The sequence below is a fragment of the Ptychodera flava genome, chromosome 13, assembly GCF_041260155.1.
Source record: "Ptychodera flava strain L36383 chromosome 13, AS_Pfla_20210202, whole genome shotgun sequence".
Taxonomy (NCBI): domain Eukaryota; kingdom Metazoa; phylum Hemichordata; class Enteropneusta; family Ptychoderidae; genus Ptychodera; species Ptychodera flava.
The window spans coordinates 10,631,697-10,657,374 of NC_091940.1; the positions used below are offsets into that span (position 1 = coordinate 10,631,697).

General features: G+C 38.9%; 3 protein-coding genes across 4 annotated transcripts; 2 read left to right on the forward strand and 1 right to left on the reverse strand.

Moving 5' to 3' along the window:
• The first annotated feature begins 367 nt into the window (after positions 1–367).
• LOC139147380 (neuronal acetylcholine receptor subunit beta-3-like) lies at positions 368–9,289 on the forward strand. Its single transcript, XM_070718461.1, has 7 exons — positions 368–562; positions 1,405–1,527; positions 2,339–2,484; positions 3,385–3,429; positions 4,233–4,342; positions 5,546–6,509; positions 8,263–9,289. Exons 2-7 carry the CDS (start codon positions 1,443–1,445, stop codon positions 8,386–8,388), a joined length of 1,476 nt encoding a protein of 491 aa, XP_070574562.1. The 5' UTR covers positions 368–562; positions 1,405–1,442; the 3' UTR covers positions 8,389–9,289.
• Positions 9,290–11,281: 1,992 nt separating this feature from the next.
• LOC139147381 (neuronal acetylcholine receptor subunit beta-3-like) lies at positions 11,282–21,643 on the forward strand. 2 transcript variants are annotated; one of them, XM_070718462.1, is made up of 7 exons: positions 11,282–11,411; positions 12,675–12,882; positions 13,651–13,790; positions 15,509–15,553; positions 16,487–16,596; positions 16,989–17,958; positions 18,454–21,643. In XM_070718462.1, exons 2-7 carry the CDS (start codon positions 12,816–12,818, stop codon positions 18,577–18,579), a joined length of 1,458 nt encoding a protein of 485 aa, XP_070574563.1. In that variant the 5' UTR covers positions 11,282–11,411; positions 12,675–12,815; the 3' UTR covers positions 18,580–21,643. The 2 variants fall into 2 exon arrangements, with proteins under 2 accessions (XP_070574563.1, XP_070574564.1); XM_070718463.1 differs by having other exon boundaries at positions 12,744–12,882.
• A 1,629-nt stretch (positions 21,644–23,272) lies between these two features.
• Positions 23,273–25,536, reverse strand: LOC139147384 (uncharacterized). The gene is made up of 2 exons (XM_070718465.1): positions 25,237–25,536; positions 23,273–23,615 (listed from the first exon to the last, which is right to left on the reverse strand). The coding sequence occupies exons 1-2, from the start codon at positions 25,435–25,437 to the stop codon at positions 23,430–23,432; spliced, it is 387 nt and encodes a 128-aa protein (XP_070574566.1). The 5' UTR covers positions 25,438–25,536; the 3' UTR covers positions 23,273–23,429.
• Between the last annotated feature and the right edge of the window lie 142 nt (positions 25,537–25,678).

The following is a 25,678-nucleotide window of genomic DNA, read 5'->3' on the forward strand; positions in this document are numbered from 1 at the left end:
TTTCTTTGTATTGTGAGAAAATAACAAAGCATGAAAATTGCTAAGCAATGGTAACTTCGCAGTCATCAAACGCAAATTGGGGAAAAAAGCAAAAAAAAAAATTATTATATATATACTTCAGCAACTTCTAAATTAGATCATTCATTAGGCTGAGAAGTTTATACGCAAGATATCCCACCATGCCTCGGCGCATAGATCTATTATGCTGCAGTAGTAAAAAATTGTACAAACTCTTGTGTTTGGTATGCTGTTATTACAGGCGGATGAAATATTGGCAGTAATTTCATGACAGCAGATCATTTCGATAATGAAAAAATGTCACTGGAGCGTTAAGCGCAAAACATACTGCTTGAGTTGATGTCTGCACGCTTCCTGGCTCTTCCATTTTGTATTCGACACGTTGAGCTTGCCTCGTCACATTTGTTCTGTGGAGGGAAACCCGGATGTACGCGTTATTCCTATCTTTTCTCTCAAGAAAGAACAGAGTTTCCGTAACTTTTCTTCTCTGAATTGACATGGTCCGGACACCCGGCTAGTTTTGTCCAGATAACACAGGAGAAAGGTAAGAGCTTCAATGCGAATCCATAATGCTCGCCATTATGACAATAATTATCGCAGCTCATCGTTTAGATGGCACTGACGTTTTTGAAATTTAATTCAATTATTCACTTGAAATTGTTACAATTATTGGTGACTTCCAGCCTTGCCTGTTTGCTAATTCTAGTTTACATGTAAATGTACTTTTCAAAATTTGAGCTTGATCTGACAACTTTATTCTGATATATGAGTGTGAGAGTGTACAATTGATATCAAATGTATCTAAGACCTGTTTTGGAGGTTTTGTGATGGCGGCATGCCAGTGAGTCTCAGGCAGTGTGGAAGTCACTCATAATTCTTCGACTTTGGAAATTTCGAGTAGATTTTAAAAGAACCCAAACTTAAGCGTGAACGTAACAGCGAGTTACGACCAGTTCTATGGTATTATTGTGCAAGTAGGTGTTTTAGCGCTTGGCGGGCATGAAATATTTACGATATCAGCCTTCATCATACTTTTGAGTAGGCTGTGTCTAGTAAATTTGGGCCAATTCATCGAACATTGAAAACATTGAAGGAAAAAGATCGTGTTTCAACATTGCAGTAGACTGAACGGATTGAAGTTAAATTAAAGAGATTGCAATTGTTGGTGACAGTTTTTATTTTTAACAAGCTCGCACACTAAAATTGCACTATATTACAGTAAAATTGCAAACATGTCTAATCAAACATGTTAAGCGGGTGCTTCGAAACCTGTCTCGTTTGAACCGAACGTGGGCGATCATACAAAGTAACAAAGCGTTTTCAATGTTGTTCTAATTTGTCGTAAGTAGTTAACCTTTACACACATATATTTATTGTTGGTACCAGGTGTTAAGAACTTAACATAACATCCCGAAGCTACTGTTATGAGTATGGATTTTTGGAACAAAATGCCGATCTTTGCTCTTTTCACTTGGTTGTTCATTTCGGCTTTTCAAGGACCCTCTATAAGTAAGTATGATAAAGTCGATTTGCCAATGAAGGTGTGGAAACTCGATTAAAATTGCTTTCAGCCCAGCAACATGTAGAGGGTGAAGCAGCATTTCACTTCGGATCCCAGAAAAAATTAAGGTGCGCCTCTACATTAAGGTAGATTGCGTTTCCTGGACAGATATTTTGACTTTTAGATTTTTACAATTACAATGTTCTGATCTAAACGCGATGGAAACTAATTTGGAATAATTGGATGGTGAACTAACGTTGGTTCAATCTGCAAACGTAAGCTTATTCGCTTTTATTTTTACATTATACACTTGTTTTTATTAGTAATTTATAATATTGCAACATTCAGCAATAAGGCACCTAACATTTTTGAGAAATTTGAAAAATATGAAGATCTCATTCTCTCAAATTAGTTCCAATCGCGTTTCTACCTTTTGAGTAAGAAAAAATTCTCCATCTTAGTTTTCTGGAATCGAAAATTTGATCCCACCTTAGAGTTAACACCGGGATTAAGGACATTTTGAATTTCAAATATCGGTAAATGTTCGGTAGTTTGTTTGTCTAGTATCGAACTTTGCACGGTGACCCTTCTTATTCTTGATTTTGTAAGAGTACGGTTGAAAGTTTCATTTAGGAAAGTTTGAGCAAAAGTTTAAGTTTTTCACTTTCGAGGCGCATACTACTTTCAACTAGCATAGAAGACGTGTAGACTTTTCAATTTCTATTCCATTCTCTCATAATCGTTGACGTGCACGATGGGTATGGCAAAGGCAACTTCTAGCAGGATAAATGCAAGGAATCCTTGTCTTTCACCCAACAGAAGTGAACTGCAGCGAGGAGGAGAGAAGACTACAGAATTACCTGTTTCAAGAGAAAGGCTACGACAAAAACATTCGTCCGACGGAGCACTTTCACCGGCCATTAGAACTGAACTTTGGTTTGCAAGTTCGTCAAGTTATGGACGTTGTGAGTATGGAAGAACAAAATATTTGTGGAACACATGTCTAATTGAGAGTCTGTGTTTTCTCGTCCTGTTAGGAAAGGCCGAATTAAAGAAATTCCGTTTAATATCAACATTACGTCAATTTCAGCGAAGTTATTTTACAGCCACTGTCAAAACATGGAAATCCTCATCAAGTATGCATATCTGAATGGGTATAAGGTTCCTTTGAAAATACGTTTAAATGAATGATATATGAAATGATGACGTTATATCATTGTAATTTTATCTGTTCATTAGTTCACCTTTAGTGTAAAATACGGTTTATTATTTTAATAATGCATTATGCCAATTAATGCGCAGCCCGGAATTAATTTTACCTTCTATTGCAGCCCGGAATTAATTTTACTTTCTATTGCACTATATCCTCCGCTCAAACTCTCCTAACATGTCGACGTGGCAAGGTCAAAGTACTGCAGTACTTTATTTTGCGTCCCCGTGCGCGCGGGTTTTCAGAGGTTTTCGTGAAAATGAAAATCGTATTTGAATAGGACTTAAACGCTACGTTTGCTGCCTACAAACCCTCGTCTACAAGTTTGTAGAATGTATTCAAAAACGTCTGCAGTCTTGCAGAATGTCACATGTAGATTAGAAAGGGGAAAAGAAGTTGCTGCTAAGATTACTAAAAGGGCAGCTATGGGAAATTTGCATGGAAACAGTCAAGCAAAATATAAAGCTTGCATGAGTAAACTTTTCTGTGTGTTTTTAAACTGCGTACGTTTTGAAATTTTCAGTGGAAGCAAAACAATGAATTTAATTACTCCGTGTATTATGTAGTGACAATAATGGGTGTCGTTCTGCAAGGAACTATTCGTCATGAAAACGATTATCATTTTTACGTTGTTATATCCACATTTGCCTTACAGATGGAGAGAGAGCAAATTATTAAGACGAGTTTCTGGGTGCAGCATGTGAGTATTTTTGAGTCAACACATTGACATTGATAGATAGCACATATGACATTCACTGCGCTTTTCATTAATTCGGAGATGCTGTAGCTGATACTGTAGCCTGTCCCTACTTCGTGGGGCTAATTTTAAAGCTCTTGGAGTAATAAAAATTGTTTTCACTGTCTTAGTTTTTCGAAAATCGAAAATTTCATTTCTCCCATGGAGCTAACAATGGAATGGCAGCCATTTTGAATTTCAAATGTAATCACTAAATGTTTGCTAAATTTGTTTCTCTTGCACCAAACTTTGCATGGTGGCCCCTGATTTTTACTCTTAATTTGGATAGGGAATAGTTGAAAGTTTAAATGAGAATAGTTCGAGCAAAATTACTGTTTGGAGGTGGTCGACGAAGTGAAAGTACGTTGCTGACAATATCTGGTTAAGAACAATACGATTGGAACTAATTTGGGATAATTGTACTTTCATATTTTTTAAAATTTTTCAAACGTGTTAGTTGCCGTATAGCTTAATGTTGCAATATTGTAAATTACTCATAAAAACGAGTGTGTAACGTAAAAAGAAGAGCAGATAAGATTATATTTGTAGATGAAATCGACATTACTTCACCATCCAATTATCCCAAATTAGTTCCAATCGTGTTGAACTAATATTACAAGCGTGCTGTTAAATTTATATAATTACAAAGTGTACAAATTGTGGAACTCACCCGTTTCGAGTGCACACTGTGTACTTCAAAGTTTCGAATAATAATCATCTAATTATCTTTTCGGATAAAATTACCCTGTTTTTACGAATTCGTACAGGAGTGGACCGATTACTACCTTCGATGGGATCCTGCAAACTTTAGTGGGATAAATTACTTAATCATACCGTACGACTATGTATGGAAACCAGACATTGCCCTATATAACAGGTACGCATCTTTCTTCAAATAATCACTGAAAATCGAATGAGAAGGTATCACGGCGTAGTGGGATAAGGTTTAGGGTACATGACTAACGTTCAATAGACGGTTAGTTCAACAACCCCGATATGGACAGTACATCAGAGCACTGTCGAACGACGTTAAGCAAGGCGTGGTGTCCTTGGGTAGGACACTTAAAGCAGATAAAATACATCCACTGGACAAATTTCGAGTCCTTGAGTTTTATTTTTGTCAACAGTGTGATGTTCGTAGTCGTCTACATGGACCCGACCACCTTTTTTCATTCCGTATACATATACGCAGTTTCCGCTACAACAACGAGGGTCATGTGCTGCGTCTAGGCAGCATGTTGCATTTAAGCTTCGAAATTAATACTTTCATAGACTGCGATATTAATAGCTCGAAAAATGAAAAGGCAACAAGGTGATAAACGTCTATAAGCTTATATTCCACAGAAATTACGTGAATAACTTTCGGAAACAACAAACTCGAAGCTAGTCGCATTATCATATATTGGTTCCGGCAGCATTGCAACGAGGGTCGGGCAGGCGCGGCCTGCTAGACCGACGTGACAGAATCCGCGCCGTTGAGATTCAGTTCATGTTTGTTTTAGGGAAAAAGCGTTATTTTGTCTGAAGTACACTTTCTTTAAAATCATGAATAAATTCGCGGAAGGCACGCGTAGGCATAGCATTTGCCCCGAACACGAACGTGGGCGTCCTTCTTCACTGACTAGAAATGATTAACAACTCGCGTAAAGGTATACAGTCACCTGTAATCTAAATATGCCCATATATGGTCAAAGGGGCGTACCTTTGTATTCAAAATGCCCATGTGAGGGCGCTATTTTTAAACGGCCACCCGCTTAAAATCTGTGATTGGTTAGATTTTCTCTTTTTATGGTAACCGGGGCAAAATAAGAACAGGTGACAGTATACCTTTAATGTATATTGATATTTTTCCAAAAGTAGTTCAAAACGCGGAATCAATTAGGAAATCTCTCTTTAAGGTGCAAAAAATAACCACTTGTTGGCTTGTGCATGTGATAAGTACATGTATTTCCTAACAGTTTCCTTCACTCATTTCGAAAAATACTCTTTACGTACGTAATGACCTTGCCACCACTCTTAATTTCTTTCGCTGAACGAAGAAAAGTATTAGAGAATAAAATCTATTAATATTTCATTTTAGCGCTACGGGACAATTTACTATTCCTGAATTGGGTATTGTGTCTTTGAGTTGCAACGGAACCGTCCACTACACTCCGCCAGCCATTTTCAAATCACCATGTCCCATCTCAACGCGGTACTTTCCCTTCGACGTCCAGAAGTGTCGCCTACGATTTGGACCATGGGAACACACCACCGATATGCTTGAAATAACACCATTCATCAGCCACGTTGATACGGTTAATTATATGGAAAATTCCGAGTGGGAACTGTTGAGCACTTCTATGGAGACAGAAATTTTCTCTGAAGACTCTGACGATCAATACAGTATCGTCGACTGTATCTTGGTCTTGAAGCGTCGACCGCTGTATTACGTCATCAATATGGTTCTGCCAGGTGTTGTGCTGGCTGTATTGTCGATCCTTGTTCTTCTGTTGCCTCCGGAGTCTGGTGAGAAGATGTCCTACGGTGTATCACTTTTGATCTCTGTGTCCGTACTAAACCTGATGGTAGCTGAGAAGATACCGGCCTCGTCAAACACTGTGCCGTTGCTTATCCAGTTCTTGTTGCTCAATCTCTTCCTGGTAGCGTCGTCGATTCTCGTGAGTGTGGTGACGCTGAGGCTGTGCCATCGGCAGCCGAGTCAACTGCGCATGAGCCCCTGGGTGGAAAAAGTATTCATCGAGGTCCTGCCAAAGCTGCTTTGCTTGAAACAGCGCACCCTTCTCGCAGCTGCAGATTCCAGAGACACCGCGACTGTGAGATCTGCTTCGTTGGACAGCATTGCGAAGGCAAATCACGTAAACAGGGCATTCGAACCAAACGACGAAGAAGTGCAACGTAGCAACGGCTCAGCTATCAGCAGGCACCGTACTCTGACAAGCAACATAAACGTCTATGCGTCAGAAGAGAGCTTTAACCAAAACATCTTGGCCCATATGACTCATATCCGAGAAAAAATGGAAAAACAAGAGGAAGAAATGTTGGTAAGTCACATATAATAAGCTACGGCTTCAAAGATAAGCCTCGTTCCGGTGTACCAATGGTTTTGGCACTTCAATGTTAAGGTAGTATGCGTCTCGGAAGTGAAAGATTTAAACTTCTGCTCAAATTTTTCTCAATGAAACTTTAAACCATTCTCTTGTAGAATCAAGAACAAAAATCAGGGGTCACCTTGCCAAGTTTTGCACTTGAGAAACAAAGAACCTAATATTTACCGATATTATTTGAAATTCAAAATGGCTTCGATCCCTGTGTTAATTGTTGATTTTCAAAACAACTATGACAATCTTTCTTGCTCAAAGAGCTTTAAAACGAGCGCCACAGGTGGCAGATCACAGAAGTATTGGAAACATTTGAGAGTCCGACATTCTATCCAAGTGGTGCATTCTACCTTAAACAAAACCTCCGATACGTCTCCGTACCTTTATCTCAGAGAACTATGCAGATGGGATTCATCATTGAAGTAATACTCCATCAATTTTCACTTCCCTTTTTCAGCTTTGTTTGGCTGGCGTATCATAAATCTGAAAGAAAAGTTGTATATTATCAATAATGACGGTGATAAATTCATGAAACTATCACGTCGTGATTTTTATTGAATCTATTAAAAGACAATTTAGAAAATTAGAACGGTTGATACCACACATAAGATTGTTTGAATGATAAAACGTTGATTACATTCATACAAATTCAAGTACGCTGATATGTCATTCTGATTGGACGAGAGTCGACGCCTGCTGTGGTAAAATAGTAATATTCCAGTTATATAAAGGGAACCCTCAACTAGCGTGAACAGCTAGCGCGAAAAAGCATAGTGTGTTTGGACTTTCGATAGCAGTAAAATTGATGTTAGGACCAACAAATTATTAAATACGATTATATTATTAAATAAATAAAGAGCAGTGTAAACATTTCGAAATTTTTTCCCCTTAAGAAATACCTTGTTAGAGCATTTAGCGCCATAGCCACGTTGTCACTTTTTGTCGTCTGTGTAACTGGGCTCAAGACAGTAATTAATTTCCCATATACCACCACAGTAGCGTTAGGCCAAATTATTCCTATTTTAAAACATTTAGAAACACAAATCCTGTGTTACATCAAGGTCAGCTTGAGTGTTGATGTTTTTTTTCTTGTTAGCAAGTCCACACTGAGCTAGTGATAAAATATATAGCGCCCCCAATTTTTGTGTTTTTGTTTTGCAGGAATTCATTGATAATTGCTACTGTAAGATTTTCATGGTCTTTATAAATTCCTATACCGCAGAATGCTAAACCATCTTTTACAAAAGTCAAGCAGACGATAAACTTGGCAAAAACGTTTCAAATCAAAGTTCAACTATATGCAAGTATCAAAACTCAATGGTCAGCACTATATTTCACACGTTGGGTCTGGTACTAGCTCGTCATCGACACTCGGTCTGAATTTCCGTTCGATGCCAGTTGCTCAATTTCTTATTCTGCTCTCTCCTTTTGGGGAACTACAGAGAAACAACTTTTGAAGCCAGAATTATGCTACGATGAGGCAGTCAACCTTTCTGCAGGCGGGTATTTCGATTTGGGAATAAATCGAATTCGCCCAGCGTGCCGTGCTTGATGTCGCGTATTTTAACAAAGTCTCGTGTATATCCGCCTAAGGTTTGGCTAATGCTTAATTTTGCTATAAATTTACCTCACAAAAACGTGCAGAATTCAGCAATAGATGTTCAGTAACTCTAGGCTTTTAAAATTTGACTTACAGATGTTGGCGAAATGGCGATTTGTTTCCACCGTGGTAGACCGCCTATTCATGTATCTGGTCATTTTAGCCTACTTGACTGGGGCCATAGTGCTTTACTCGGACCCGCACCTGGAATTCTACTTGTAAAGAAGAGACAATGGCCATTTACCTATTGACCAGAGAATTTATATTTTCCGGTAACAACAGCGATTAATGTAAAATTGTGTAAATATGCTCACATTTTGTACTACACTTCAATTCCTTAGTTGTTTACATCGTTGCAGACGAAGAAATTTCGCCCTTCTTGTAGATTCCCGGGTTAAGAGAAACCGCTAAATGCCCTATTAGTGGACATTTAGAAATCAAATAAAAATATCAAACATTTTTATGTCAAACATATCATAAGGTTCTCAAGTCGAAGCTATGCCCCGTTAAATTAGTCGGGGAATCATATAGAAGATTTTTTTCACTGTAAATGATGTTCTTTTTGATGTTAAAAAAGTTAACCTAGCTTAATTACGCAGCATTTTAAGAAGTATCAATATATGTTTTCATTTTCCAAGATAACTAAGTGCATAATTTATATACAGAACGGTGAGTTTTACCTTGATGTAGAAGAAAATTCCTAAAAGTGGTTGACGTAACTTAAAAAAGATATTGACATTGGCTGTCTGTAAAATGTTGGGTTCTTTAATCGATAGATAACTTGATGTATTGAATTATGTCTGTCTTTGATTAACATATTATGTAGTGAATGTGTACACCAAAAACGACATGATGTGGCATACGTGTGTGTTATGTTATGCTTTTTTACAATGCCGATGATCATTTATCGTGCCATCCAACTGCGCTGTATGTTATTGTCTGTTACATATGAATTCACTATCTTCACTTATATTTTTGCTTGTTTATTTATTGTGATCGGGTCTAAGAAAAAATGTGTTTCCGGTAACAAATGACCTTAACCTTTTTTCTCATTTGGCAAAATAAACAGTGGGTCGTGAATTTAATTTGGCAAGAGCAAGCACAATAAAGAAGTAATAAATAAATAAATAAATAAATAAATAAATAAATAAATAATAAATAAATATAAAATAAATAAATAAATAAATACTAAAATTTAAAAATAAATAAATAAATCACTAAATAAATAAATAAATAAATAAATAAATAAATAAATAAATAAATAAATAAATAAATAAATAAATAAATAAATAAATAAATAAATAAACAGCACCAATTTTTTTTCGGGACCACGCTACAGGAAACACTAGTATATTTTCATTTTTGCTTTTATTCAATATCAATTCAGTTGCACATTGCCAACGGTAGAGTACCAACGTAACGCTTGGCCATATTATGATTTAGCATTATCTTAGGTTGCACATCTCGAAGAATTCTAACAAAGGTAAATTAATGCAATCAGAAGGGTCTGATCTACTACGATTTCTCGGGAGTTTTTACTGCCCAATATGTACACTAAGGTCATGAATCAGACTGTTTTCCTTGGCCTTTAACTCAATTCTATGCTAGATAGAAGAAATATTTAATGCGAAATATTTAATAAATATTTAATTTTATCAAATTATTGTAGAAAGACGTAAAATTCTGCTCATAAAGTTGATTTTAGAGGTTTATGTTTTTAAGAAAAATATTGCTTCGGCCATCTGACAATTATTAACTGTTAGCTGTCTTCATTGTAAAGAACAATATCCTGAAATGTCCATGAGCTGTAACTCTGCATGTTTTTTCCAGTTATTGTTCGTTCAGTTTGTAAAATGCAGTAAATGCCAAATTGAAGTTGTTGTTGAAATAAACGGTAGGCGTTTACAATGTTGAAAGTTTTATCTCAACACTCCAATGAACACGAAAATGTGAGTCGAGTTAGATTGTGTTTGTAAAAAGCGACGTTGTTTTGTGATAAAGAGAAAGTTTCATACACTAGAAATGCATTTTCGTATACACGAGAGAGAGAGAGAGAGAGAGAGAGAGAGAGAGAGAGAGAGAGAGAGGAGAGAGAGAGAGAGAGAGAGAGAGAGAGAGAGAGAGAGAGATTTTAAGTAACAGTGAGGGAGGTGTTCTCGAGGCAAAAGAAAAAAGGGGTCTTGAAACCTCACAATTTGTTTGACTCATGATTTCGCTGGCACTATGGAAAGCGCCCTCATATGGTGAACGTGTCATTCGATATCTTCATCGTTGTTTTCACTTCAACGGTATAAAGAGACCAATGGAGCGAGTAGCAACACGCGCACATCTCTCATGTGTTTTTGAATTTCTAGAGCGGAGGTAATTTCTCTCTCTCTCTCTCTCTCTCTCTCTCTCTCTCTCTCTCTCTCTCTCTCTCTCTCTCTCTCTCTCTCATCAACATCATTGACGCCACCCGGATTAGTTAATGCATATGTGCATTTATGCGGCCATATCCGGGCATCCGTTGTCTTGTTCAAACATGCACAAGCAATTTCTTCGGCTCATGCATCGGAACTCAGCTGAAACACTAAAGAATCGACAAATATAAACACAAAAGTATTATAATGAGTACAATTCATTGTCGTCGACTCGCATATTTGATATGAAAGTAAAATGTATCTCGAATATAACAACGGCCGGCTGTAAAACACTCATGGTACCCCCGCTGTCTTATTTAATGATTGACAAAACAAAAATCAGTTGACTAAAGATAAAAGGGAACATATAGAAATTAATATGCCTCAATTTTTTATGTACACCAAGCTTATCGTTTATGAGTATGCCCACAACGTGTCGTGTCATTGTGCTTAGGTAGGAGAGTTTCTTTCTATAACGTAAATATCACCATGGCAACGACAGGAATCTCTCCTTTTATAGTTAGTCCATCTATAAAATGCGTTATGATAACACTAACAATGATTCGTTCTGCGAATATGACATGATGAATATAGTGTTAAGAGAAGCAAAACGTGAGTTGACTACAATAGCTCATTTATTACTTGGCAAAATATGAAATACCCAATGATTAAAACTTCAACCAACCGTGAAATTTGGTGAGTAGAGAGAAAATGACAATTTTAAAGAGTAACGCTGTGTTTGGTGAGTGGCTTTTCCTTTCACCTTTTCAATCAAGATGATATCGATCGTGTTTTAAGGAAGAGCTTTCACAAATGTCATGTTCTGGAAGTTGATAACTTGAACAGGTGAGTTCTAGATCTCCTCTGCCAAGGCATTCCTATCTCTCGTCTTTTCACTTTCTTTCTGTCCTTGAGTCACCGTCCTCGTTTCTGTCTGTAACACTCTGTCTGTCTGTTTCTCTGCGTTCGTGCATCTGTCTTTCTGTCACGTCTATCTGTCTTTTTCTCTAGGTGAGTCCCCTTAAACCATCTTCCCTTGGTGTATTTCTTCCTTTTCTTTCTTCTCTTTCTTTCTGGCTTTGACTTTCTGTGCGCTACAATCTTACGGATATATGTGTCTTTGTAGCTATCTGTTTGTCTGTCTGTCTGTCTGTATTTCTGTCTTTCTTCTCCGTCTCTCTGTCCGACTGTCTCTGTCTGTCTGTCTCTTTGTCTGTCTGTCTGTCTGTCTGTGTCTGTGTCTCTGTCCCTCTGTTTCTGTTTTTATCTCTGTCTGTTTGCCTGTCTGTCTCTGTCTGTCTCCTTTTTTCTGTATGTCTCATCTGTCTGTCTGTCTGTCTGTCTGTCTGTCTGTCTCTGTCTGTCTGTCTGTCTCTGTCTTTCTCTGTCTGTCTCCTTTTTTCTGTCTGTCTGTCTGTCTGTCTGTCTGTCTGTCTGTCTCTCTGTCTGTCTGTCTGTCTGTCTGTCTCTCTGTCTGTCTGTCTGTCTGTCTGTCTCTGTCTGTCTGTCTCTGTCTGTCTGTCTCTGTGTCTCTGTCTGTCTTTGTATCTGTCTGTCTCTGTCTGTCTGTCTGCCTGTCTATGTCTCTGTCTAGCTATCTGTCTGTCTCTGTCTGTCTCTCTCTCTCTCTCTCTCTCTCTCTCTCTCTCTCTCTCTTCTCTCTCTTCTCTCTCTCTCTCTCTCTCTCTCTCTCTCCATCTTATCATTTTGATTGTCCAAAGTTCCCAATTCATGCAGTTGTCTTGCTTTCCGACCGTTTATTCAATTGGGGAGACCTACAGCTACATGGGAACGATTTCCGGAGGCATTTTCGAAAAACCGAACTCTATTCAACAGCTTTTTGGACAAAAGGGATAGGACAAGGAGGCCTGTAATAAATAGATAAATCGAACGATCTCATTTATTTCTAAATGTCAATGTACGGGTCATGATAATCATTCATTTGCTGTCATGATCATCGTTCAATTACTAAAACACCACTGAATGCTGCCTTTCCTTGCTGTTATGTGACTCTAAACATATATGTCAGTGACTGAGGGATATAAAAGATCAGATCAGCCTCGTCGAAATCTAATAATCACTGATGTTAAGGTAATATTGCGTCGACAGGTTCTCCTACAGCAATTCAATGAATATGAAGTGATGACGTCACATGACTATTGTTGTCTCCGCTCTCAGTGCTTACAGGCACAGACCCTGGCTTTGGGATATAAACTGATGACACGGTGTTACTTATAAGCCTTGCCGGAGATGCTGCTAATTACCACTCTCTTCCTCGTGCATTTCCACATTTTGATTGTGGAAAATTCATTCCTCGGTAAGTCCTTTGAATTGTAACCGCCAGGAGGAAATGTTGTGCTGCTTGCTGCCAATGACATTGACAGTAGATAGGATCCGCGGATATTTAGAAGACATGCACTATAAATGAATCAAACGAAAACTAATTTCGTTTTGGGTGGGTTTAGCCAGCACTTTTTCTATTATCACGGGCCAATTACATACCACCATTACTGCTTGGAAACCGTCTATGTTTGTGATCCTCGATTTAGTGTGATGACATATTTGCTGTTCGAAATTCTGTCAGCAGTCTAAGCTCCCAACAACGTAATTTCCTGATTATGTCATGATCGATTGAAGTTAAAATCATAATAGCTTTGTCGAATTTTCACACGTCAAAACTTATGTTTTTTGTGGGGGGAGGGTAAGTCAAACGTTTCGTTCGTGACTATTGCTCGCGCATGTACCTTATTTGATAGACTGTTACAGCTATTGTGATCGTTTAAAGCGCATTTTGTTTCATAAAAATATCTCCATCACACAGGTAGCGCTACACCGTCAAAGATCGATGTCGTCATTAGACGCGAAGCACAGCTGCGGCGACGCCCTTGAACGATCACCATAATATTTTCCGTGATCGATACCCATCTCGGTTTTCAATCAGAAATGTGTATCTATAGAAACATTTAAATCGCAAAAATTTGCTTCAGCATCGGCGGCAGCATCATTATTTTAACATCAATCCATCATGCACCGTTGTCTCCTCTTATTGACACCGTATGTCTTCTTTGTTCTTGTTCGTCAAAAGTTGCTGGTAGCCGAGAGGAGAAACGACTGCACAGCTATCTGTTTGACAACGGCTACAATAAAAATGTCCGACCGGTGGAGCGTTTCAACCAAACGTTGGAATTACAGTTCGGTCTGATGCTGCGTCAAGTATTCGATGTTGTGAGTGCTCAAATTTGTTCACAATTTGACAAGGACAGCAAACTTGACAAGGACAGCAAATTTGACAAGGACAGCAAATTAATATGATTAACGACAATTGAACAGCGAACAAGTACTGAAATAAAGTAACACGATGTGGAAAACCATATTCTATTTTCTTTTCGGTAGTAGTGTAGTTCAAGTTCAGCACTTAAGGTAATATGCGCCTCGAAGGTGAAAGACTTAAACTTTGCTCAAACTTTCCTGAATTGAACTTTCAACCATTCCCTCACCAAATCAGCAATAAAAATCAGGTGTCACTGTGCAAACTTTGAAACTAGCGAACAAATTACCAAACATTTTGCGATATTTGAAAATTCAAAACGGCCACCATCCCTCTGTTAACTCTACGGGCGAAAATTAAACTTTGAATTTGTGAGAAAGCTAAGCCGGTGAAAGGTTTTCTTTCTCCGTGAGCTTTAAAATAAGCCCCCACAAGTGGTATATCAGAAAAGAATGTAGAAATTTTAGAGTCCAACTATCTGTCTCCGAGGCGCGTTTTACCTTAATGCACAGAGTAACATCATAGACAGAGTGGCAACAGCTATTGTTTACGGCGTGAAGCGGTTATGTAAGCCATCCATGTTTGCCTCGCCTCACGAAGCTCTTGCTCTCTTTTCCGAAGAGTGCCGACCATGCACCTTCGGTAATTTTCGGATTTTCACCAATTGTTAAGCGAAAGTATGTTCGACAAAGTTTGTGTTGTTGTTGTCGTGTGGTGCTGATCGGAATTGATGTGTTGGCAAAAACGGGAGTGTTTTGAGCTTCAGGAAAGTGGGTTTTACCGTTTTAAAAATTCCTCTCATATTTTTATGAATATATAATGAGTGTGTTTGAACCAAATTTGAAAGTCTTTTATCGATACTGTCTGGTTTTACTCAATGGTTTACGGTCAGTCATACCGTCTTTTACACGTGCGTCAAGAAAGGACATGTTTATGAAACTGCTGGCGTGTTATGTTTTGATTGGCGTGAAGCAGTGTTTCTGGCCTGAGAGCTCACAAAGTAACTATGGTTGCTACGCGACTGGCAGTACGATGCCATCTCGTCGTATGTTTTCGCATAATCTCGTGTAATTATCAACCACAAACAAAGTCTCCAAAAAGTTTAACACCTTTGAAGCTCATTTTAATATGAAAAGCCAATAGTCTACCGAGACGACCATGGAACCAAAGGCATGCAAGTGTTGCCACTCTGTTTATGGTACTCTGTGCCTTAATGCACAGTAAATTAAAAAGATAAGCTTATAATGCGTGAGAAGAAAACAGACCGAAATAGTTTCGGCAAAAATAAGAAAGGCTCACACAATGAAGTTCTACTCTTGGCGCAATCTATATGATTCCTCGAACGATTAAGAGTAGCTGGTCGAGAGGTAAGACATTTTTTTCGCCGTCAAACTTGGCGAGAAGGTGATGGGGTCAGGTTAAACCGCAATGTTGATTGCACAGACAAACAATGAAAGCCTTAGGCTTGTTTACTTTCATTTGTATGGCAAACACAGTATGAAAGTCACTGTCTGCACTGTTTTACGACCGTTTACCAATTTCAATCAACCAAGAGTGGATCATATTAGGCGAGCAACGCGTTGACTTGGCAACGGGTCCCATGACCTCGCGGGGCTGTTGTCGAGGCATGACGAAACGACATGCTGAAAAATTAATGTTTCATCTCATCTTTCAGGACGAAAACAAACAAATAATAAGAACTAGTTGCTGGGCAGAACACGTAAGTTCTATGTAATCATCTTTATTTAAAAGATATAGTCACTATAATGGTGTCAGAGTACACTTTACTTCTCATGACTAATTCTATGTTTACCAAAATTGCAGTCAAAATTCACCTCAAAGAATCGTTAAACATATCCAGAAAAAAAGGAAGGGGAAACTTGGACATTAACATACAATGGCACACGTCTACAAAGGCTCCATCGTTGTGTGTCTCCTTAAATTTGCCTTTTGCAAACACGACCTTATTTGTGTTGCTACGTATACAAAAGCGAAATTGAAAACTGGGTGCCGTTAAAACGATGGAGTGTCAATAATTAATGTGCGCCACGGACGATGGTTACAGGTCATTATGATTTGAAGCGTTGGGAATTTGATGCATATCAACTCATCAGTGTAACAACAAAGTAAATGAAGTAGACTGTAATCTCCCGTCTGGGAGGTTTTATAATTACAAATAGAGTGTACGACATGCACCGTACATCGTGTGCATAGGGAACATATTAACTATATCGCGCCGCAATTCCTAGAAATATGCACACACCCCGAAAGGCCGATCCCTAATGACGTCACAGTTTTATGATTAATTTGAAGAACAATATATTTGCCTGATTTTTTACAAGAAGTTTGAAAATGTCACCTGTAGAAGGGATGAAATAGACACTTAATTGCCACTGATGGTATGTGAAGTTATCCTATTGGACAAACTGCACTGATAAACACGTTGCAAAAAAAAGAGAGAAAAATGTCTGAATATCGGTCGGCATAATTTAGTCTTAAATTTCCCCTATCAATTCCAGACGCGAAATGAATGAAAGAGATGAACTAAGGGATGTGGGGGATTCAATTCAAAGCATTTTGAATTGAATTAAATTTTGACATTAACCTTTTATCTGTTTTACAATATACGTATATGTGTTCGTTATGATAACAGGAGTGGGTGGACCATAATCTCCGATGGGATCCCGCTAATTTCAGCTGGATTGAGTACCTGATAGTACCATACGAATCAATATGGAAACCAGACATAGCGTTGGACAACAGGTATGAATGAATAGAGCGTCTTTTTGAGCCAATAAAGCCATGTGATTAATTCGCGAGTTGTAGCCGTGGACATGCTTCCAATCTAATGTATGGCATTCCTACGTTCAGAGAAATAAAATGTTCCGTAATGTGGTTTTCGAGGTCAGACAGTGTGAGACAGACTTGCGAAGCCTCACGACTACGGAATGGAGAAACCAGCAAAATTTGAAAACAAAACTTTTGTGGTAAAAATATTAATCATTTTACGTATTAATTCGCGCGAACACTTGATTTGCATGAACATGCACCGACGGCGTAGATGCGAATGCTTACATCTACTTCCATGTTGCATACGTTTTCTAATCACCGGAAAAGTTTGTGTAGTGTCTTTTCTTCTTCTCTTTTATTTACAGTTTAAGCGGTCAGCATACTATACCATCACTGAGTGCGGTAACATTAGCGTATGACGGAACCGTCTACTACACACCACCCGCCATTTTCGAAACGCCATGTCCAATGAGCACGCGATATTTTCCCTTCGATGTGCAGACGTGCCAGCTGAACTTCGGACCATGGGAGCACACAACCGATCTGATTTTGATGACGGCGAAAAACGACTTTGTCGGCAGGGAGAACTATATAGAAAACTCAGAGTGGGACTTCAGAAATTCGACAGTCAAGGCGTATGGGGAGGCGCTTCCCTCAGAACCGGAGGACGAGTACAGCCTCGTCGTTTGCACGTTGGTTCTGAAACGCAGACCTCTGTACTATATCGTCAACATAGTCCTACCCTGTCTCATATTAGCTCTGCTGACTCTCATGGTCCTCAGCTTGCCACCGGAATCTGGCGAGAAGATGTCTTTCGGGGTGTCTCTGTTGATCGCGCTCTCTGTTTTCAATCTTCTCGTCGCGGAAATCATTCCTCCGACGTCGGACAGCGTCCCGCTGATGGTTCAGTTTCTCTTGTTCAATCTGGTGCTGGTTGCATCGTCGATTATTGTCAGCGTGCTGGTGTTGCGGCTGCATCACAGGCAGCCGTACCAGCTTTGCATGGGTCCTTGCTTTGAAAAATTCTTCATTAAGTTCCTACCGAAGCTCCTCTGCATGGGTTCGTATCCTGGGCTGGAGGCTGGGGCCAACCGAGTTGGAATTCAAGACAGCACCGCTTCGCTGAACTCCCAAGACGACAGATACACAAACAAGGCCTTCGAGTCAAATCACAACATTCGCAATGGACGTCCGAGGATATCAAGCCCTGGTATCAACAGGGAGCGAGAAACAAACCTACAAGGATACATGATAGAGGAGAAGTTCTCCAGGAAGATCCTTGATGAACTGACTTATCTACGAGGGAGGGTGGATAAACAACAGGAGGATGAACGGGTAGGTTTTTTTGTTCTGGAGGAAGTCTAAAGAATGAAGATAGGGACCCAAGCGAATATTACTAATATTACTAATGTAAGACACTCCGAAAACGCTAGGGGGCAAAACTTGCATTTGATATACTTGTACTCATAGATAATCGTCTTTCTGTGGTGTGGTTGGGCAAAAACAGTAAACACGATTGGAACTAATTTAGGATAATTGGATGGTAAAGTAACGTCAATTTCATCTGCAACTGTAAGCTCATCTACTTTTCTTTTTAACTAAAACATTTGTTTTTATGAGTAATTTGTCATATTGCCACACTCAGCTATGGGGCGCCTGACAATTTTGAGAAATGTGAAAAATATAAAGATCTAATAATCCCAAATTAGTTCCAAGTTTTGTCGTACACACATAGATAGATAGATAGATACATATATACATACATACATGCACTTTGCTAGATTTATTTGAATATATTGAGTATTTATTCTTTCCTTTCATTTTGTACAGCTTCTTGCCGAATGGAGGTTCGTTGCCAAGGTGATCGATCGTCTATTCATACGCTTGGCCTTGATTGCATACTTGACCGGGGCGATATTTTTATACACAGATCCCAATCTGAACATCGAATTGTAAGCAGAGTAACTAAGTCTAAAAATGTTAACGGAACTCTCACAACCTTGGGATAGCGACACTAAAACACAATTGCAAAATGTCTTTACTATACCACGGTTCCGTTTTACGGTAACAGCATTAATTAACAAAACGTGGCAAAGAATTGTGACCTAGGTGAACAGGTCAACTGGTCTATTTTAATTAGGTCGCTAATCGAAGAGCTAAAAACTCAGAAATGTCTCATTCATGGTTAAACATTAACCTCATTCCGTCTTGAATAATTAAAGATTAACTGCAAACGACCAAGCATACAATACGCGAAACATTTTGCTTGTGTTAATATTTACAGTTTTCCGTTACTGTAAAATAGATAATGGTCTCAATCGACTAGCTGTTGAACATAGATTTTGGTACAGTTGTTGTCCTTTGTACATAGAGCTGAGCTCAAACTTTCGACCAATTTTGTAATCGTGAATTATAGGCAACCTATTTACAAAATGCCTATACGTAATTCATCGAGGCTTTTTTGACTTGACTGGCAGTGTTCATTCCTAATGGGAGATGACTTTCACAAAATGCTCAATTTTACAGGAGACTCAGAAATTAAACGTAGTGTATACGTGAACTAGAAATTTTGCAATGTGAAGCCACTTGAAATCAAGGACAATCTGCAAAAACCACCTTTTTTTGATTATCGGACGAGTTTGCGCCACTTTGCCGGCGTTTGGCGTTTGATTTCCTTTCGATTTATCAACATATGCGATAAATGTAATGAAAGTTTGATATTAATCTTATCAGATGTCACTTTGATATGAGTGTTGTCATGATATTGTAACCATAGAAATATGTGCGCGGAGCTGGTGATCATTCAACTATTTGAGCGATGCATCTTGAACGGTTAATCGCGGAACCCAACTGGTAAATTGCCACAAAACAGAAATTGTCCACCTTCGTCATGGATGTGCAATATTTTCGCAGAGTGCTCCCATTTCCTCCATACTCGCCAACACGGTAAGATAGGGCAACACTACAATTATCTGAAAATGCTAACTTTTTCCCCACGAAAGACATTTTATGGGGACTGTTCACCTGAAGCGTAAGCTGTACAGGCGTCAGTGGTACAACGACGTCAATCGACTGAACCATAGCCATGGCGTTAGAAATGTCAACCGTGCGAATCTATGACAACTTTCAAAATACACAAAAGGTAACAGATTTAGGTTCTTTATTTATCGGAACTGAAGGAAACTTTTACGAATGCCAGTAAGTCCAGGCTAAGCAAAAAAGAGTGTGTTCAACGAGAAACGCCATTCTTGTACACGGTTCCGAAGGGAACCGGACCGTTCTACCGTGACAGAGAATCGCTCTTCAGCGACAAAGCCGCACTTAATTGGGACGCCGCCGCAGTATTGTGAAAATGGATACGAAGTTATTTTCAAGTCATATGATCATAATTATAACGTGGTGAAGTTGGAGAGCATGCTAACTTAGCAATTGTCGGTTAATACGCATGTAAATTACACTATGGAGTTGTATGCACGTTCTTTTTTACCAATTTCATAAAAGTATAAAGGCCACGGGTTACAAAAAGGGTAAGATATTTATCCCTAACATGTGTTATGATTTTTTCCCCTTGGTATTTATTTACATGTTAACATAGTCCTGCACCTCGGTACAGATGTTCGGACTCTCAGAGTTGTACCATTCTTTCCTGATCTACCCCTTGTGGGGATTCATTTTAAAGTTGTGAAGTGAGAAAATTGTTCACCCTTTTAGTTTTTCGAAACACGAAAATATTATCCCCCCCCCCCCGGTAGATTTAACACATGGGTGCTGGCCATTTTGAATTTCAAAACTCGTTAATTGTTAGGTAAATTGCATCTCTAGTACCAAACTTTACAAGACGACCATTGATTTTTATTCTTGATTTGGTTGAAAATTTCATTGAGGAAAGTTTGAGTAAAAGCACTTTTACTTTCGAGGCGCATACTAACTTAGATGTAAAGGTGTCGTTTTGGCGCTGAAAACAACCCTTCTGGGCAGACTGAGTTTTCACCATAAATTGTCGTAACCTATGCGTGCAGAAAATTACTAAGTCTCAAAGTCTCTGCAGAAAATCAAAATATACGGTAAATTAGTCGGTTTATTTTTAAGGGAAAAAAAAACTCGCTTCATTCCCTCAAATATGTATACATGGTATATGCGGCAAACGTTTTTCAACGTTGCGATTATTTTACGTATATCGGCAAAACTGTTGCCATCGCCGAATCTGGTTTTGTTCTGCGGGATGAATTTGCCTGTAAGTATTCAGCCGACTGCATAACCGCTCCTCTCTGCCATTTGAATCATCCAAAACTAAAGTCCATCGGAGAAAGAGATACGCACACACGCCCATGACAAACGACCCCTTGAACGTCCAATCACGTCTAGAGTGACGATAAAGTGACCCACCGCTGTCAAAAAATTGAAGCACGGTCCCTCCTCCCGGAACCGTGATTGAAGCTATGCAACAAAAAAGATCACTTGAATGAGAACACAATGGAGCTGGCCGTATCGCCTATTGCAATAGTGTATTGCTCGTCCACGCCCAGAGTCTCTTCTCAAGTCAGTAAATTATTTTTTTGTGAATTCATTGTACAGTAAACCGTTTTCAGCTTCGCTCTTTTCTTTTTTTAAAAGAATATACACGTTATGACTGTAATCTCGTTCTCAATCTGTTTTCTTTTTTAAATTATCATAGTCAGTAGATATCTCAAGAGTTGTTTTGTTATCGACACAGTATAAGTCATGTTCGGAATGCTGTTGTTTCAAGGATACTCTCGAATTTGTGATTTTAAATTTTTGCCTTGGTCGTTTGTTTAAGATCAGGGCGTACAGGTATACCGAGAACATAATTTGCTTTGGTATGTTAATATTTAATGATAAAAAGTAAAATGTGCGTTTCTATAACAGGAAGTTGACATGGGCGACAAGATAAAACCGTTTGTGCCGAAAGTGCCAGTCGGTGTGTCCCTATCTTTGTGTACATATCCATTTATGACTGTCATGATATTGTTTACCAGATACAATAAATTACTTTTACCATATGTCTATCTGCGTGATGTGACTGCAGTCTTGGTTCCCCTATTTACATGTAATCCCAGGTAAACATGTCGTTGTTTACCCTCATACGTTCAGTCCATGTGCCCCCCGTCATTAACACGAGAGACCGATACATGCAGGTAATCTTCAACATATATTGACACGCCTCAGCGGTAAAACACTGAATGTGCCCATCATTAAGAGTAAAGAGCAATACGATGGTAATCTGCAATGAGAATATAGACACGCCTAAGGGTCGTCAACCCTAAACTTGCTTCGATGCAGTTGGCCTTGAAAACTATCCACGGCCTTTCTACCGTGACCTGTAGTACATGTGTACTCACACGTATGAAAATTGGCGCTCATCTGGTCTCTATATTGTTTATTTATTATTTATTTATTTATTTCTTATTTATTTAGTTATTATTTAGTTATTATTTATTTATTTATTTATTTATTTATTTATTATTTATTCATTCATTTATTTATTTATTTATTTATTTATTATAAAGGTGGATGAGATAAGCACTTGGCAAAATCTTTCTGGCGATCTTGGTACGCGAAGTCAATAAGATTCTCGTCTTCGTGGTTGAGCAATCTTCAGCGTTTCTACAGTGACTGTTTGAAATGTTGACGGTGTGGAGAGAGAGAGAGAGAGAGAGAGAGGAGGAGAGAGAGAGGAGAGAGAGAGAGAGAGAGAGAGAGAGAGAGAGAGAGAGAGAGAGAGAGAGAGAGAGAGAGAGAGAGGGGGGGGGACAGACAGACAGACAGACAGACAGACAGACAGACAGACAGAGGAATATGGAGATTATGTGAAGACAAATAATACCAGGCTGAATTACAATGTACATGATAATTACAACAGTTGCCTTCACACGTCTTCATAATGAGCTGAAGACAGTTTCAATTTAATATGATGGCAGTGAGTTTGAAATGTTTTCGTTGTCATATCGGTAAAAATTATATGGGTGTAATGCTGTACTGGCAGCTTGGCTCATAATTGTTTCGGTCACTAGAAAACGAATGATATTTTGCGTTGCCGAGTAACAGGCTTTGGTATTCGCTTTTAGTATTCAGATAAAACGATACCCGGGCAAAATGTTTTCCCTTCAGGGAAAATACACTCACACGTCAGTAATTTTTTCATTATTTAAACGTAAGGGAGGAACTGTTATTACGGCGAAGAAGTTCGGAAACTGAGTATGAGATTTGTTTGTAGATATCCCGCATGCCTGATGACTGACAACATTGCATGTTCTGCAAAATGACCCCTTCCTCTCGCCTATGCGTCACTTTCGATGCAGTTGAGAAGAAAACAACAAACAGAATTTGGCATGAATGAATACTAATGGACACAAACTCTTGGATAAGCATTGATTGGGTTTCCATCCTATCGGAAACTCGCTGGGTCATCGGTGATTAATGACTGATTGTGGTCCCTATTGTTTGACCATAGCGGAAATAAAGTTTTTGACTTTTCTGTGTTATTCAGACACGACTTTACCTGACTGTAATATATTTTTTCATGTCTTTCTGTCGTATAAATTATATAAAAATGCTAAATAGTGTCTGTTCCCGCCGCTTCAGCCTCGCCTACAAAATGTGTACATTTTAAAGCAAATATCATTCGAGCTGCGAGTTTATAACCACCGTAAATATTTATTTGCTGGTTCTAATAATTCACACGATACAGTTTCATTAAATAAGATATGATGTCATTGGTACATCTAATTTTAATAAGCTGGTCAGTGTGACATTCCACAATTTGCGCAGACAATGTGGGTGCTAGTCTACACCGTTGATGGCGGTATCAGGTCGATGGAGCTGACAACAGGAAAACCATCTGTTCCGGTGTTTCCCTTGATAACCAGGCCTAACTTCTGATTGGCTGACAGGGTTGTCACGTCTTTTGGCTTCTTGCCAAATACGTAGTGCCGTCCATCGTCGCCGATTGTCAGGATATCGGCATCCCATGCCTGCAACGTCAAGTTTAAATAGCTTCAGGTATGGATGTTTCCTTTTACTGTCTTTAACCCCCCCTCCCTGAGTCATTTATGAACAAAGACGAGACTCCCCACCCCGGGTTATTTAAAAGAAAGACAAGACTCCAACTCGTATAGGTTGCAACTTATAGGGTGAACAAGTTAACATATTCATCCCCAAATACCTGTAAGCAGGTCCACAATCACCATTGATAACGATGGGTTTGGGACAAACCATTTTGGTGAAAAGGTTGGATTTAGGAAGTATGTTCACTATGCTGGAACAAGTTTGAAAATTGAAATTCAAAATTGCAGCAATGCCTGTGTTAACTGCATTGTGGAAAATTATACTTTCCATTAAAAAATACATAATTATACTTTGAAAACTGGATTTACTCAATGGGCTGAGCGGGCCCCCATAATTAGTAGAAACATGATTGGAACTAATTTGGGATAATTGGATGGTGAAGTAATGTCGATTTAATCTGCAAATGTAACCTCATCTACTTGTCTTTTTAGGTTACACACTTGTTTTTAGAAGTATTTTGTAATATTGCAACATTCAGCTATAGGGCACCAAATACTTTTGACAAATTTGAAAAATATGAAGGTCCAATTATCCCAAATTGGTTCCAATGGATCGTGTTTAGACTAGAAAAGAATTATAAGATTTGAGAGTCCGAATATCTGTCGCCAGAGGCGTATTCTGTCTTAACACTTTAAAAAATACTAGACGAGGTATAATTAAGCAATAATGTACGTCCTCCCGGCCCATAATGAATGAAAGCAAACTTTGCACAACATAATGTACGAAGCGAAGCCAAGTACATTATGGAGTGCAAAGTTTAAGTCGATTATGGGCTGGGAGGGGGTACATTATTGATATTATTTTATAGTTTTGGCGGTGCCAGTGAATTTGTAGATGTAGAAGACATCTTGAGTCACAATGCTGGGTAATCGGGTTCAGTATCAGTAATAATCTTAGAGTATGACATCACAAAATTCACCGGTACTGACAAAGCTATGTATAATAGCTTATAAAAGAAAATTAAGATAGGCATTATAACACTGTTGCAGTTAGTCTCTAACATCAAGTCGCGCAAATACATGTATTAGGTTCTATACAGCTAGAGTGACGCATATATAGATACATACATACATGCATGCATGCATGCATGCATGCATACATGCATGCATGCATACATACATACATACATACATACATACATACATACATACATACATACATACATACATACATACATACATACATACATACATACATACATACATACATACATACATACATACATACATACATACATTCAGTCTAGTCAGTCAGTCAGTCAGTCAGTCAGTTAGTTCTGGGAAAAACTTTCGAAGGACAACTTGGTCACGCTTACCTTCACCTAACGTGACTATTGCATCTTTCTCACAATCTGATTGAAAGTCTCCTAATCGTAGATGTGCACTTTGAGTCCGCAAGTTTATATCTTTCTCTCAATGCTTCGCCTCACTAAGGTGTGCCATGCGTATTTTTGGACAATTAGTTGGATTAATTTTCGGAAACATGACGTGACACCCAAATGAGCGTATATTTTAGAGTTTACTTTACCGTTAGTCCGGTGATAGGTTGTGCGAAGTTGACCACTAGATTCCAGCCATCGCTCATGTCTTGCCCGGCAGTGCCCTCTAAAACGCCAGCGAACCCGTTTGTCCACGACGTGATGCCTTTCAGTCCGTCCGCCGACGTCTCACTCAGCTGCAACCCGACAAGTAACGCCACGACGACGATGCATCGCCTGATACCCTTCATAGTGCTATGTCCCGTCCTCTCCAAATGCTACAGTGAACTGGTTTCTTAAGTGAACCACGTAAAATATCTCGAAAAATACTGCTGACCATTGCAATAACGGCAAGACTCGCTGTTGGAGCACCCCCTTCAACAAACACTCAGGAAATACAATTCCCGCTAAGTAAATGAGATAGCGGTATGGACGCTTGTTACGCTTTCCATGTGAAAGGCCGCATGTTTCATAAAAAGGCGGAACAATAAA